The sequence below is a fragment of the Gnatocerus cornutus genome, chromosome 9 (assembly GCF_029298725.1).
Source record: "Gnatocerus cornutus isolate USDA-ARS CGAHR chromosome 9, icGnaCorn1.1, whole genome shotgun sequence".
Taxonomy (NCBI): Eukaryota; Metazoa; Arthropoda; class Insecta; order Coleoptera; family Tenebrionidae; genus Gnatocerus; species Gnatocerus cornutus.
This window is the reverse complement of record NC_142241.1, coordinates 13011010-13027392: the sequence shown is the minus strand read 5'-3', so window position 1 is coordinate 13027392 and position 16383 is coordinate 13011010. Positions and strand designations below refer to the sequence as shown.

Genomic DNA, 16383 nt, shown 5'->3' with positions numbered 1-16383 from the left:
CGATTTCTTAGGGTTTGCAAGGGCCAAAATTGGTCTTGCTGGATGCTGTTGTTAAGCGTTTTCACTCTTGCATCAACTGTGTTTTACACCAATACAGTAGAACCTCGATTATCCGGATGCGGATTATCCGTGTAAGGGGGTGTTCTTTCGATTATCCGTGCATTACAAAAAACACAAATCAAAGACTAACTACTTCGTATTTTTGCTTCCAATCTTAGAAAATTTAAATTTTGGAATTTCACGAGTAACAGTTGGCTAACTACAGAGTCATCAAACGAACACTTTTCCAAAAAGAAATCTCTTCTTAATTTTTGCTTAGTCAATTTGATAACTGACAATGCGGTTAATATTCACTAAACCAGGATGTCGACCAACATCTCCTTTTTCTTTAACTCCGTGTATCAACGAATTTTATCCATTAATTTAATGGATGAAGGTGCAAGTTTTTTATTATCCTTATTTTCTGTGATAATTCTCAGTGCCGCGATATTCGATGTGGATTGAATTAGCAGGTGATTTTAGCATCCTTTTCTTTACTTTCATAATTTACTTTCATTTTCCAGCTTCCCTAAAATGGACGATCTTGTAATAGGAATTGATCTGGGCACAACGAACTCATGCGTTTCTTTATATTTAAACGGAAAAACAAGAATTCTTGACAACAGTGATGGTGGTAGAATCACACCTTCTTTCATCTTTTTCACCAGTCTGCAAGAGACAATCGTCGGTGAACATGCCAAGCGAATGGCTGGTGGAAGACCAGACCATGGAATCTACGGTAAAATCGTTTTTTATTTTAACTTTTTAGAGAAAACTCAAATTTCAGAAGTAAAACGGCTTGTTGGAAGAAACTTCAAAGATCCCTACATCCAAGACAACTTGACATATTTACCATTCAAAGTTGAAGCCGATGAAAACGGTGATCCCATAGTCATCGTTGAGCAAAGAACGACGACTTTCCGGAAAACCCCCCAACAACTGTGCACAATAATCCTCCAGAAACTGAAGAACGACGCCGAAGCAAAGTTGGGTGTACCCGTTAACAAAGTAGTGATCACAGTCCCGGCGTACTTCAACGTCACTCAAAGAAAAGTTACTTTGGAAGCCGCCAAAGAAGCTGGTTTTACAGTTTTGAAATTATTAAACGAACCCACAGCTGCTGCTTTGTCTTATTACATTGAAAACGACTGCGAGCAAATAAACTATTCTTTGGTTTATGATCTTGGAGGAGGAACCTTCGATGTCGCCGTTCTCAAAAAACGCGCCAACCGGATAGAAATTCTTGGAGTTGGTGGAGACACCCAGCTGGGTGGTCACGATTTCGACAATCTCATAGTAAACTACGTGTGCAAAAAATTGATAGAATTGCACGAATACAACCCGAAAACAGACAAGAACAATCTTCGTAGACTCCACAACAAGTGTGAAGATGCTAAGAAAGCACTGTCTACAGTTCAGACGACTTTGATAACTTTACATGGTTTTGTTAAGACACAGACTAGTGTTCAACTGGAATTCACTAGAGAGGAGTTTGAGAGCATTTGTGACGAGTGGTTTAAAAAAAGTATAACTATCGTTGATAGTTGTCTACGAAGTTGCGAAATTTCTAGAGATTCCATCAATGAAGTCATTCTTTCTGGAGGTTCAACTCGCATTCCCAAAATCCAGCAGATGATTTCTAATTATTTCGGTGGAAAGGTATTGAATAAGTTTGTTAGTCCTGATGAGTGTGTCGCAGAAGGCGCCGCCTTGCAAGCAGCAATGTTGTCAAAAAATCCCAAACAACATATTCAGAAAATACGTTTAAGGGATGTTATACCCTTGTCATTAGGGATTAGAGTCCAATGCGGTCTCATGAGTTTCTTGATCCCCAAAAATACACCAATTCCAGCGAGTGCCTCTTCTTCTTACGTAACCATTAAAAATCAACAAACTGGAATAACTTTTTCTATATTCGAAGGTGAAAGATCAAACACCAAACACAACAGATGCATTGGTGAATTTATAATCACGAATTTAACACCAGCTCCACCAAGTCAGTGTAAAGTAAAACTGTCCATGCATGTTGATGAAAATGGCATCTTAACTGCGAAAGCTGAAGAAAGTTGTAAAGATAACACAAAAGAGGTAACAGTAACTTATGCGAGAGGCATTCAAAATGAAATTGAAGTAAAAAACACTCTAATAGATGCTGAAAAGAACAGACAAAAAGATAAGCGGTTTGAAGAGTTTGTGAAATATAAAAGTTACTTACTTAATTATTGTGAAGCGGTCACATATAATATGGAAAAACGAAATATAGCTGATAGATATAGATACGTGTGCGATCTGTGCGAAGAAGCCGAAAACTCTGCAAGCGATATGGACGTTGACCAAGAAAATCAGATAAAAGCACTTATAGAAAATCTAAAATTGCAATGTGAACCTCATGTGAAATATCATAATTTTGATTTGATGCCGTATCTTGATGAGTTTTGTTAAGTAATTCTTGTTTTGCCTTCAGACGGTTCAGACGGTTTGGTCATTTAAAAATTCGTTTTATTTTTAGTTTTTAGGATTCTCTTAATTATATTATTTTCCATTAATAAAAACATTAATCTTGTAGGGACTAATTTTCTGTATTTCTGTTGAAACGCTTGTTTTCAGATCATTTTGATTTCTCAAACGTAAATATTAATTAATCAATATTTTTTTTTTAGATATGGGAATATTCACGTCAAAGTTTGACGTTGCAGCTATTGCGAACACAGAGTCAGATTTTGTCGAACTTATAATGAAGTTGGGCGAAGAAGAACTGCAAATGGATCAATATGTTCAAGAGCAAATCTTCAACGCACTTAAAGTTTATGAGAAAATTATTGAAAAAGAGGGACGGAAAGGATATATGTCAGAACCAAAAACAATAGCATTGAAAAAGTTACTTCATCAAGCCCACGCCAAGTTAAAAAACGTGCCAACGCAGCGTATCGCTTATAACTTTTCAGGTAATCAATCAAATAAACAGTTTAAATTAGTACATGCAAAATATTTCTTAGTATCTGAAAGTCCCAGTCAAATGAAACAAACTCTGCTCGACATCAAGAGAAAAATGGACAACAATGAAATTAAAGACTCGGAAACCAAGAATTTTCTGCAAACTGTTGTCGCGACTGCTCAGAATTTAAAAAGATGGCCTAGACCTGTATTAACATCAGAAGAAGAAAATGATATTTCTACATTAGTTTTACGATTATTCCTAAAATCTGCTCCTAGTAAAGTCGGTGACGTCCTGGATAAAACTCTGAAGCACTTGTGTGAGGTCATGAAAAATCTAGAAAACTTGGATATGAAGAACATGAGCGCTCTCAGTGTTGAAGACGTGCGAGCTAAATTAAGGACCATAAACCGTAAATGCGAAGACATCAAGGAAGCAAATGAGAAGACATTGGAAAGTCTAAATATGTTAGAAATTGGGGCAAAAAATCCGGAATATAAACGTAACATTTTCGTGGGAGTTTAATACTCTACTTTTCTAAATTTAATTGTGTGTTTTAGCTTATTCTGCGGTGGTATCCCAATCAACACAAACGCACAAATACAGCGAAATTGGATGTTACCCACAATTTGAGTCAGTGTCAGAAGCACCCACATGTACTGCAGTTAAAAAGTGGTTACCGTATGACTGAAACCTCATTTTTCAGATACGCTGCTGTCATCCAAGTTCACTCAATCTTCTGGTTCAAGGAAAGTTGAAACCGTAAATCGCAAGAACATTTTGCAAGAAATGGAAGATAAGTTCAATGATTACGAAAGGATGGCACAAGAATTTTGTGCTCCCAGCTCAGACAACGTCGTCAAGAAGATGGAAGAAAAAGTAGACATCTTTTTAGAACATCTTGCGAAAGTTCCAGACGAAGTTGATATTGAAGGTAAAAAGCCGCGTCTTCATCAACAAGGTTTGAAAATAATTGCCGCTCTTCATAACATTCTTCACGAAACGAGAGACGTCAACCATAAACTGAACAGCCTAAGTGAACTTGAAACTAAGCTAATTGAAGTGGTTGGAAGGAAATCAAGTTATCAGGAGAGAATGAACGCCTTTCGAATAATCGCACAACAACTAGAGCAAATTGTTTGTAGCAACAACGAAGTTGTGATACAGAAAGCGGAGATTTCCAACAGAATTCAAGCTTTTATGATTGAAGAATCTGTATCTCACCTAAGACAAGTTAAAGAGAAAATTGATTACTATCAAAAGTACGCTCGGCAGTTTGCTTTCCCACAAAGTATTGATTTGTATGACGTGAAAAGGAAGGAAATTGCTTCTTTAAAAAATGATGTCAATGTTGTTTCATCAGAAAATGCTTTTATTGATGGGAGAAGATTAATGCTTCTTCAGCAAATCAACGAAACGTTGGATATCCTGGCAGATCAAGGTAGGACTAATGGAAACATAATCGCTGCGTTGGAACATTTGGAAGAACTTCAGAGACAATTATCCCACTCTGAACTCGAATATAAGTCAGATTTAGCAAGACTTCAGGAAGTTAATGTTATGCGGAAAGAATTGCGAAATGTTGGGAATTTTAACCACAGAATAATCAGAAAAAAAATTGAAATTTTGAGTCAGATTCACATAATCGAAGGCCGCATATACTCTAGTTCGGAGGAAATTCTAACATTTAAAGCCGTAATGAACAACATTGAAAAAGAAGCGCTGAAGTTTGTTCACCCAAAGTCGAGTGAAGCGTATAAACACTTGCACAAAGAAATCAACACGTTGTACAGTAGTTTAGAAGATCTTAAACTCAAAATTCATTTGAATCACAGTTATGCTAACAGTCTTCATTACAACATTCATTCGATTGGCAGACTTTTGAACAAATCTGCTGACGAAATTGAAACTAACAACGAGCACCTGCATTTTTTGGCAAAGATCGACAACAGCATTGTTAATATTTCGACATCGCATCTTCCGATTGAAAGATGTGACAAAATGAAGGCACAACTTCGATCCTTGAAAATGTCAACAATGAAAATAGATATTCTAAGAGTAATAGAAGACACTGAAGCCAAGATCTGTGTCGAGAAGTTTAAGATTGAATTAATAGACATCAGAAAGCAGTTACAGGGGATTCATAAAATACTGCACGACATTCATCGTCCCATCAGCAGCACGGAGTTTATGGACAAAATTGCGAAAATTTTCTATTTGAAGGAGTATGTAGAAGACATGTCCGAGGGAGATGTAGAGTTGGATTCACAGAAACAGACTTTTATACAATTAGTTGTTGACGTTTTGAAGCTATTAGATGAACAAGTGGGCATTTTTGTGGCAAAAAGAAGACACGGTAAAAAAGTCTTGCAACTGGAGAATCGTTTCACAAATTTTAATTTGGACACACTAAATGTCACGAAGGAAAGTTTGGAATTTATTCACCTCATTCGTCAACGAGCACAAGAGTTTGAACCACAAGTTAAGAGCTACTTGGGGACGGACAGTTCAGTGGATTTTTACGTCATACATGAGAATCTAATGAGAATGGTGGAGGAGCTCGACAGGTTGAGCTGCGATGACCAATTGTTGGTCACTGCAGTTGTTAAAACTATTAATTATGTTAAAAGTTTGGTAGATCAGTTGGAAGCAAATGCATCCAATGAGTAATTTATTCATTTTAGTTGTCTGGTTAATTTGATTAATAAGAGTTTGGGTATACTTCGATATTTTATTTCAAGGTAACTTTCCGCAACCTTTTTTCCTGTTTCTGACCTATTATCACTATTCTTTGCAAATTCTATCTATTGTTCGTTTTATTTTTTTAGACTTTCGTTGAGTTTTAAGTCAAAACTTAAAAGTTGATAACTTTGTTATTATCTTTATTGGTGATACTGATAATTGAATTGCGAACGGGGAAATATTGAAGTTTTCATCTTGTCAAATTGTGTTAGCATATTTCATATACCACTTTTGTACTTTTTAAAAATATTTTAGAACTTAAAATCTCATTAATTTTATAAACTAAAAAACAATGATTTTGTGATTGTATATCACGCCTGTTGGATTTTTTTTACAACCTAAAATAACTCGATTAGTCGATAAGAAGTACAAGATTAATGATAAAATTCTGCTATAAAATACGTGGTGCGACGTGTGAGAACATAGTTTCTTCTGTGGTTTTTTGAAAAAACAAGTAAGTTAATTTTACAACAAATTTGTATTAGATGTACTACTCTTGAAGTACAATTTTGATTCAATTCACGCCACGCTATTCAAAGAACAATAATACAATGATTTAGGGTCATAGGGCGTAATTTTTTAATAACACTGTTCTTCTTTCGTCAAAAATTGTTCATTATCCTTTTATAATATATTTACTATTTACTCTGCATTTTGGTCAGACCTGTAAAGAAGTGAAAAAAACCCGACTTGAGTAAAAATCGAATCTGCGACTGATTGAATTTTCTTAAAATGCGTTTAACGAAAATATTTAGTCTTCGTTTGTGGGCGAATAATAATTTTAATTTATTTATCGCCTTAATTAACCAACTTGTTCGTAAATGACTTCTTTTAAGAAAGTATGACAGAAAAAGCGGCGGCACCACTAAATTAAAAAATCCTACGATCTACGTGGCTCCCTTGATCTGATACTGTCAATCGGGGCAAACAACGCTCTTAATACTAAAATTAATATTGCTACACAGTGTATGTATGTATGTACTGCTATCATTAGCTTCACAAAAATCTAAAAAAAAAATATCTACAGGATGATTTGGAAAAGATTTGGCAGATTTAATTTTTTTATTTCAGCTTCATTTTCGAAAAAAAATAATGAAGCGTTAATTTAAATGACTGAATCTACTTTTTGATATGCTAAGCTTTATGTCTTTTAACTATTTTATAAAAAAACAAACGTGTCATGCTACGGTGACATGGGAAACATGATACGATAAATAAAATTGTTCGGTAATAATTAATTTTTGTTTATTGTTCCCTTATTTATAGTATGATAAAGGGAGTCCAGAAACTTTTGAAAACTAACAGTATACGTGTAGATGTAATAAACCATAAATACAGATTTAATGATTGAAAAGTATATGTATAATGTACCTAATACATATGTTTAGCCAACATGTTTGAAACACTTTTTATCTAATCTAAAGCACAAACTTCAATAATTATAGGTAAATACTTATATTGCGCGTCTTTTATCACTTATCAGTTATTGTATAAATTTTTTGTTAACTCCTTTTACATTAATCTTAGAGTGACATTTTCACTAATCTCAAAATTAAATTGGGGATATTAATTTTAACATAAAGTAAAACACTTTGGGAATTTACAAAAATTTTATTCAAAAAAATCATAACATGTTATGAAATTAAATTTACAAAATTTAACCGGTTAGAACGCATCTAGATCTACAACTTTTCTAGATAATTTTTTCCGTAAACGAATTTTGATTTTCGCCTTTTTCCGTCCTTAAGTTGGCCAACCAACTCTAAACAAATTCACTTTCATTTCCGCAACGAGGAGGTTTTTTGACTCAAACCTTATCACAACTTTTTGGCATAAAAACGACTGATCAGCTGTAATTTAATTAAAAACGCTCAGTTTGTTGTGAATTTTCATAGTGTCAAAGTTATCAGATCGTTCTTAAAGTGCAAAAGGTGGTACAAAATGGTTTATACATACCAACATGGAATACACGAATATGGTCCTTCTCTATGAGGAAGGTCGGGGTAAAGCGTCTGTATAGTGCCCATCTCCCAATGGCTAAATGTGCACTTTGAAAACGGGTGGCATTTTTCATTTTGACAGATAAAATCGACCAAATTATCAGTTGCAAGACACTATTTATATAGAACGAGAAAAAAAAAGATTGAACGACGTGAAATTTTATTTCCCAGTAGAATAAAAAAATCGGGCGGCAAGTTATATTTATCAAGACAATAAAGATATTCTCCAGGCAATTAATTGATTCAACCTGGTTGTTTAATAACTTCAACGACAGAATGCAACAATGGCAGACATATTTTAACGACATAAATTTTAATTTCTCGACAGGCACAGCAGAACAACAAAATAAAACCAGCAAACCAGAAAGATATTTCTAAAAAATTTATTTTATTTTTATTTTTTTATAAAGTTTGTATTTTTTTACTTATCGTTCTTGAATACAAATATATATTTTTTTTAAATAAGCCTACCCGTTTATTATCATTCAATGGTGAAACTGCCTACCCCGATTTTTACAATGAACACTATTTGTATGGAAAATTGTATTTTGTCGTCCAAACTATCTGACGGAAAACATACATTAGTTTGCCGTTTTTAATAGATTGCACGACTAGTAATTTATTTACTTGTTGCTAGGTGAAGTTTGTTCGTCGCCGATTTTAGCCATTCTGTCGGAGAAAATATTAACAGTCGTTGAAAACATTAATTGTCGAGCACATGTTTTTTTGTTAAATTATTATTAAAGTCTAACATTCGCCTCTTTTTATCGTTCATACTCTGTCGCTCAGTTATTTTAATTTGTCGTTGATTAACAACTACTCAGTCGGGGTTTTTCTATCGGGAAAATCTTTATATTTGTCGTGCTCTTATACATATGTATATACCCCTTTGAAAACAAGTGGATAGGTAGAAATGAACCAGTGGTTTGGCTCCCTCTTTTGCCAGACTTAAATCCCTGCGATTTTTTCTTGTGGTTACATATGAAAGAGTTGTTGTACGCGAACCCCGTGAATTCAGTGGAAAAATTAAGTGAACGTGTGAATGTTGTGGCTGAAACAATTCCCCAAAGCCCAGCGATAATTGTGAGAACACCAACTTCAATGGCCCGGAAAATTCAAGCATGCATTAACAGTGAAGAACGGCACTTTGAGCAATTTTTAAAAACAAATTCGGGACTCTTCTTCAATTGGGTTTTCGTTAATTTTTTACTGTTTTTTTTTCTTACAAACAAATGAGCGACAAAGTATCACAACCTGATGTAACCACTCGTTTTTATGAAGCAATGGTTTTTGTCGCATAGACGAAGGTTAGTATCCTTAATGCATAGGCGGGTAACGCTTTTCACAGCAAATTTTCATTGATTTTTAATTCGAAAACGAAAGCATTTTGGAATTTTTTTTATTAGGAAAAGTTGTTGCATATGGCGAGTTTTCTTACCAGTTTAATTTTGTGTACTCATTTCCATAACACCCTGTATAGTGGTGCAGCAGTAACAAAACTGGTACAAAAAAGGTTGTGAAGAATAACAGGGTTTGCCCTCTGTTCAAATTTCCATTTAAACAAAGAAAGAAAAAAATTAATAGCTAAATAAAAAACTGAAGTAGTCGTGATGTTAACGGGGGTGATTAAAGTTAGAAAACTTAGCTAATCTTTTACGAATACTGTGCAATACAAAAATTGTCGTTCATAGTAGTTGTTATATTAATACAAAAATTCACTAATATCAAACCATATCAAAACGTTCTGAAAAAAGTGGGTAAGTATGTATGTATATCTCGTAATTTTGTGTAATCCAAATGATTATCAATTTTTTATTTTAATATTTGGTGCACATTTCAAATTCTTCAATGCGTTTGATTTCGTTTTTTTTTACGGTCAGAGGCCCAAAAACTTCTTTTGAATTTACCCTAGTTGATAAGATAAAACTCAGTGGCGTAGTATTTGCAATGGATTGAGCTGATGGGTAATTTTCAAACCCTTCTGTTAACTTTTAAAATTTATTTTTTGTTGCAGTTTTTCCAAAATGGAGGACGTAGTAATAGGAATTGATTTGGGCACTACGAATTCGTGTGTTTCGGTATATTTAAATGGTAAAACAATTGTATTGGATAACAGTGACGGTGGGAAAATCACACCTTCTTTCATTTTTTTTACCAGTCTGCAAGAAACACTCGTAGGTGAGCACGCCAAGCGAATGGCTGCTGGAAGACCGGACCATGGAATCTACGGTAAAAAAACATTTCGTATCGAATCTTCGTTTTATAACAAACTCCAATTTCAGAAGTAAAACGACTTGTTGGAAGAAACTTTAGAGATCCTTATCTGCAGGAAAATTTAAAATATTTGCCATTTAAAGTTGCATCTGATTCAAATGGTGATCCAATAGTGATAATTGAGCAAAGAACAACAACTTTCCGTAAAACACCCCAAGAATTGTGTACAATCATCCTCCAAAAATTGAAAAAAGATGCTGAAGCTAAGTTGGGCGTCACAATTAAGAAAGTCGTTATCACGGTTCCTGCGTACTTTAATGTGACTCAAAGAAAAGTTACTTTACAAGCAGCACAAGAAGCTGGTTTTATGGTTTTAAAACTATTAAACGAAAACCTACAGCTGCTGCCTTGACCTACTATATTGAAAATGACTGTAAAGAAACAAATTATTCTCTTGTTTTCGATTTGGGAGGAGGAACTTTTGATGTTGCCATTCTTAAAAAACATATTGACAAAATTGAAATTCTTGGAGTTGGAGGAGACACACAATTAGGCGGTCACGACTTCGACAATCTCATTGTGGAACACGTCTGTAGAGAGTTGATTGAAACATACAATCACGACCCTAGAGACGACAAGAATAATCTTCGTCGACTCCACAATAAGTGTGAAGATGCCAAAAAAGCTTTGTCTTCCGCTCTGAAAACCCTAATAGTTCTAATTGGGTTCGTTGAAGGTCATGCTAGTGTTCAAATAGAACTCACGAGAGACCAGCTAGAAACCGTTTGTGCCGATTTATTCAACAAAACTATAGAAATTGTTGACACTTGCTTAAAAAATTCTGGTATTTCTAAAGATGCGATCAATGAGGTGATTCTTTCTGGTGGCTCGACGCGTATTCCAAAGATTCAGCAGTTGCTCTCTGATTATTTTGGTCAACGAAGATTGAATAAATTCGTCAATCCAGATGAGTGTGTCGCAGAAGGTGCAGCTCTACAAGCAGCGATGTTATCAAAAAATCCTAAACAAGACATTCAGAAAATACGGTTAACAGATGTAATTTCTTTGTCGCTTGGTGCCGGCAGTTTAGCTGATCATATGTGTTTTGTGATAAAAAGAAATACACCTATTCCGACGAGTGGAACACTTAATTATTGCAATTATGACGATCATCAAACTGATATGACATTTACAATATTTGAGGGTGAAAGACCAAACACTAAAAACAATCGACTGATTGGTAACTTTACAATTCCAAACTTAACGCTGGCACCTCCAACACAGGGCCATGTAACTCTTTCATTGCATATCGATGAAAATGGAATTTTAACGGCAAAAGCAATGGAACAGTATAAAGACAACGTAAAAGAGGTTACATTCAACTACACAAGAGGAGTGCAAAACGAAAATGAAATTAAAAATACATTGCTAGATGCTGCAAACAATGAGAAAGAAGATAAACGTTTTGAGGGGTTTGTCAAGTTTAAGGTCTATCTTCTTAAATACTGTGTTGCTATAAAATACAATATGAACAAAAAGAATTTAGCGGAAAGTCATATATATGTGTATGAATTATGTGAAGAAACAGAAGCAACAGCAAATTCTATGGACATGGAACAGGAAGACGAAGTAAAAGCACTTATTGATCAGATTAAGCTGCAATGCGAACCCCTTGTAAACTATTACAAGTTTGACTTGATGCCAACACTTTAATAACTGAAATATGTATTTAATCTTTGTGTTTTCTCTATATGTATTTTATTATACTTATATGTTATCCAACATAATAAATTTTTATTTTAAAAAATGTATTATTATTATTGACAGTAACTTAACTTTATTATTAAACTAGTAAGTAACTTTTTTCTAATTTCAGAAATGGGTAATATTCTATCATCCCTATTTGGGAGTAATGCAACTGCCAAAGCAAACGCAATTGCGAAAGTAAAGTCGGATGTGAATATGCTTATAATAAAGCTTTCGGAAGAAGAATTGGAAATAGATCAATCTGTTCAAAGTCACCTGCTTAACGCGCTTACATACTATTCACAAACTTTTAAAAAGGCAAGCAAGAAAAGATACACTTCTTCAAACTATGGAATAAAAAAACTAATTGATGATGCTACAAACAAACTGACATGTATGCCAAACATAAACAACATCAAGAAAAGTAGGGGAGAGGGGGGCATAGTGGGGTACCGGGGCATAGCGGGGTAACACTCCTGCTGCTCAAATTAAACGCTGTGAAAAAAGTCGAATAGCGTGTTTTGATTGGTTGTTAGTTGACAGTTAACCACGTGTGTTTTATAAAACAAAATGTGAAAACCTATATGTTTTATAAAACCAAATGTGAAATTCAGTGTTTTCGTTAAAAAATCCGCGAAGTTAGGGAGCAAGTTTTTTTCAAATTTAGTCATACAAATGTTGTGGCTAATTATGATGAACCTGCTCATTTATGTGCAATTGGCATTGATGCCTAAGTAATTTTAAAATGTTACTTTTTCTAAGTAGGTACACAGTAATTCAAAAATTTGATTTCCCCATAGGGTACCCCACTTTACCCCTATGTGCGGGGCAAAGCGGGGCAAATCCCATTTTTTAAAATAATGCTCACAAGTCGTAAGTTTTTTATGGTAATCAAAAAAAGTTCAACAAAAATCATCCGCAATACATTAGTCTATGATATTTAGTAAAAAAAAATTGTTAATTTTTATTATTTTAACATGCGTGGCTAATTGAATGTTAAGTACCCCACTATGCCCCCCTCTCCCCTACAGGTAAAAACTTTTTTTTTCTTGTAGATAATGCAATTTTGGGCCAGCGTACACATAATATCATAATACCCATCATAATAATAATAAATTAGGCGGCGATGTTTCTAAACCGAGTCTAATGACATTGATTTAAAAAAAATGTAATTGTATCGAATATCTAGAGCTATTACATTTTTATATGTACTTATTTTTTAATTTTAGTGTCTGAGGATCCAAACCAAATGAAGCAAAAATTACTCTGCATTAAAACAGAAATACAAAATAATGAAACTCATTGCAATTGGGACTTTGAGAAAGTTTTGAAAACAGTTGTTTTCTACATGGATAGCTGTTCAATATTAACCAAGGATGAACAAAATGAGTTGTCTGTACTAGTACTGGAGTTGTACATAAAATCACCTGCAGGAAAAATAACAGATGCCGTTGAACAAAGTCTAAACTCCTTAAAAGGCATTTGTAGATATTTTGAAAATCTTAATATGACGAATGCAGGAGCTTCTAGTGTCGAAGAAATCCGAAACAAACTGGAGGAGGTAAAATGTATAAGCACAAAAATAACTCATTCAGCTTCAACTAAAATTGATGTGTTAGAAACATCACTAAGCAAGTTACATTCGTTTCAAACGGAAAAGCAAAACACACGTGAGTGTAAATATATTCACTTTTGTTTTTAAATAATTTTAATTTTTATTTTGCAGTTTACACCAAGAGAGGATTAAATCCAGAATCAGATAAATTGAGCAATGTACAATCTACAAAAAATAAAAACCAAAATGATATGTATCTAAACATTTTAAACAAAGCAGAAAAAGAATTGATTGTGTTTGAACGAACTGTGGGACAGCTTTGTGCTCCTATTGAAGATGCTGCTATTTTCAAAATCAGAGAGAAAATTTTGGATCTACTAAAGTCTGTTGAGAGAATTCCCAATAGTTTTACAAGCAAAAAAGTGAATCTTCTTAAGAGAGGCCAACAAATGGTGGGTAAACTTGAGAAAATTAGTCTTGAGAACAAAGACCTACATGAGAAGCTAGATTTTTTACAGAATTTTGAAAGTGATTTATCAGAAAAAATGGAAAAAAAGAGTAGCTTCAAAGAAAAAATTGAGATGCTTCAAATGACCACTAAGAAACTACAGCAAATTTCTGAAAATTTTGACGAAGTTGCAATATCGAAAAGCGAAATTTATAACAGAATTAATGCTTTTATGATGGTGGAAGTATCATGTCATTTAAGGCGAATAAAAGACAAACTTGATCACTACGAAAAATACACTCGGGAGTTTGGTTTTCCACAAAAGTCTCATTTCTATGATATAAAAAGAGAGGAAATTTCTTCTTTGGAAACGGACGTTATTTTGGTGCCATCAGAAAACGACTTTATTGATAAAAGAAAGAACGGTCTTTGTCAAGAAATTAATGTTATTTTGGATCTTCTCGCTGAAAAAGGAAGTGCTAATCAACGCATACTTTTTGAGTTGAAACAATTGGAAAACCTTGAGAAACACGTCGAGGACAATCAGGAATCGGATTTTATGACTCTTCAAAAGTTTAACACAGTCCGCTATGAATTAAACAGGGTTGGAAACTTGCATCAAAAGTTAATTCGAAAAAAAATTGAGATTTTACATCAGATGCACATTATCGAAGAAAAATTTTACTCTGCCAAATTCCCTGAAGATATTAAAACCCGGATAACCTTACTCAACAAATACGAAAAGGAAGTCTTGCAATTTGTTTATCCAATTTCGAGCGAAGCGTATGGTTCTATGCGCAAAGAAGTAATGACTATATTCAACGAGTTGGAAATTTTCAAACATGAAAACCGTTTTGAACAAGATCTTTTCACAATTCTTTGGAATAATGTTTGTTCAATTTTGGAAAGTTTGGAGCAAAATGGGCAAGTAAATCAAAAGGACTTTGAGCACTTGCAATTTTTGAAAGCGATTGAAAACAGTGTCGTTGATGTTTTTCAATCTAACCTTCCTGTTTCAAGAAAGATCGAATTATTTAACGAAAATGGGGCTAAACTTCAGACATTAAAAAAAAATACGACGAAAGAAGGTACACTAAAAGCTGCAGACGATGTGGAGAACACGATTATGGTTAAAAAATTCAGCATTCAATTACTAAATGTGAAAAAGGATTTGGACGAAATTCGCAGAGAAGTACAAGACCTCCATCCTCCCATCCATAATACCCATTTTATGAAAAACATGATACAGATTTTTTCTTTGAAGGAATTGTTGGAAGATGTGCCAGAAGGAAATGTAGAGCTGGATTCTCAGAAACAAACTTATCTACAAGAAGTCAACAACGTTTTGAAGACGTTTGATGAACAATTGGCCTGTATGGTTCAAGAAAGGAAACATGTCAAACCAACTTTGGAACTGCAGAACTATTTTACCAAATTCGATTTGAATGAGATGCACGTTAAGAAGGAAAGTTTAGAATTTATTCATTTCATTTATGAACGTGCACAACAATTTGAATCAGCAGTTATGGATTATTTGGGAACTGCTTGTTCGGTGGACTACTATATTATACATGAAAATCTAATGCGAATGGTGGAAGAACTCGACAAACTGAACTGTGAAGACCCGGCAATGATTGAGCTTTTAGCTAAGACAATCATCTACATTAAAAAATTGGTCGAACATTTAGAAGTTAATGCTAATGATTATTAAGTTTTCAAAATTTGTTTCATTTTTCGTTTTGTTTTTAACAAGTTGTAGTTTTAGATAATAAAGTTTATTATTTTCCCCTCTATTTTTTTGGATATTCCGTTCTCATATTTTTCAGTTTTTATAAAAGTTGTTGGCAAGTAATTAGTAATTGAAGTAAGTAGTAATGAGTAATTGAAAACATCTTACTTAATTTTAGTTGTGTTAAATTTAGTTGATTGGTTAATTTGATTAAGAGTTTTGGGTACACTCGGGTATTTTATTTCAAGGCAACTTCCTGCAACTTGTTTTTCCTCTTTCTGACCTATTGTCAACAATTGTTTAGAAATTTTCACTTGACAATTGAAAAACTTTGTTTTTGTCTTTATTGATGACAAAAAAAATTGCCATTGGGGAAAAACATTTAAATTTGAAACGTCATAATTCATCCATAAAGTTACGATCAGTCGAAATTTCAAGTTGACTGTTACTTCCAATTTGAGGATAAATGTTTTGTTTACAATAATAATAGTTATTTGTGCGCCGACAATTATTAATATTTATTTTGACTTGCTTTGAATTTGAAACGTCATTCCTTCATTTAGGGGAATTTCATCAGCTTGGAAATATGTTGGTAGCACCCCATTCAAATCAAACGATTGCAGATTAATTTAAATTCAAATGTGTTTCAGCAAATTTTTGTGGTATCTTTACTTAATTCATTTACCTTTATTATTTTCGAAGGTCATTGGTCTCCAAATCGGCACACAAATTGACACAATTGACAATTATTAGCGATGCCAACTTGCAAAATAAAACCAACTATTCGAAATGTCACATTTGACTGCCTAGACATTCAAAAGGTGATTTTTTTGCCGCAAATGAGTATCACTCATCTTCATCTACATTGGTAGAGATAAGAAAATCCGTTCCATTGCCTTGCAAAAAAGGGTCTTATTTTTTGCGTTCGGCCAAGTTTTTTGCGCGTTGATTCGAGAATTTACATAACTACCAGTT

The 16383-nt window shown here is 33.8% G+C and overlaps 4 protein-coding genes and 1 pseudogene across 5 annotated transcripts; all 5 read left to right on the top strand.

Annotated features, from left to right (window-relative positions):
- Positions 1-573: 573 nt before the first annotated feature.
- On the top strand, positions 574-2670 carry LOC148168951 (heat shock cognate 70 kDa protein 2-like). Its single transcript, XM_088046265.1, has 4 exons — positions 574-778; positions 827-2476; positions 2549-2601; positions 2647-2670. The coding sequence occupies exons 1-4, from the start codon at positions 574-576 to the stop codon at positions 2668-2670; spliced, it is 1932 nt and encodes a 643-aa protein (XP_087902391.1).
- A 31-nt stretch (positions 2671-2701) lies between these two features.
- On the top strand, positions 2702-5644 carry LOC148168950 (uncharacterized). The gene is made up of 4 exons (XM_088046264.1): positions 2702-2984; positions 3036-3476; positions 3535-3630; positions 3681-5644. The coding sequence occupies exons 1-4, from the start codon at positions 2702-2704 to the stop codon at positions 5642-5644; spliced, it is 2784 nt and encodes a 927-aa protein (XP_087902390.1).
- Positions 5645-6118: 474 nt separating this feature from the next.
- On the top strand, positions 6119-12147 carry LOC148168948 (uncharacterized). Its single transcript, XM_088046088.1, has 2 exons — positions 6119-6170; positions 11807-12147. The coding sequence occupies exon 2, from the start codon at positions 11809-11811 to the stop codon at positions 12145-12147; it is 339 nt and encodes a 112-aa protein (XP_087902214.1). The 5' UTR covers positions 6119-6170; positions 11807-11808.
- LOC148168949 (heat shock protein 68-like) lies at positions 9654-11683 on the top strand (annotated as a pseudogene). Its single transcript, XR_015770771.1, has 2 exons — positions 9654-9945; positions 9999-11683. The product of XR_015770771.1 is annotated as a heat shock protein 68-like (transcript).
- LOC148168947 (uncharacterized) lies at positions 12144-15468 on the top strand. The gene is made up of 3 exons (XM_088046086.1): positions 12144-12844; positions 12906-13346; positions 13403-15468. The coding sequence occupies exons 2-3, from the start codon at positions 12926-12928 to the stop codon at positions 15388-15390; spliced, it is 2409 nt and encodes an 802-aa protein (XP_087902212.1). The 5' UTR covers positions 12144-12844; positions 12906-12925; the 3' UTR covers positions 15391-15468.
- Positions 15469-16383: the final 915 nt, after the last annotated feature.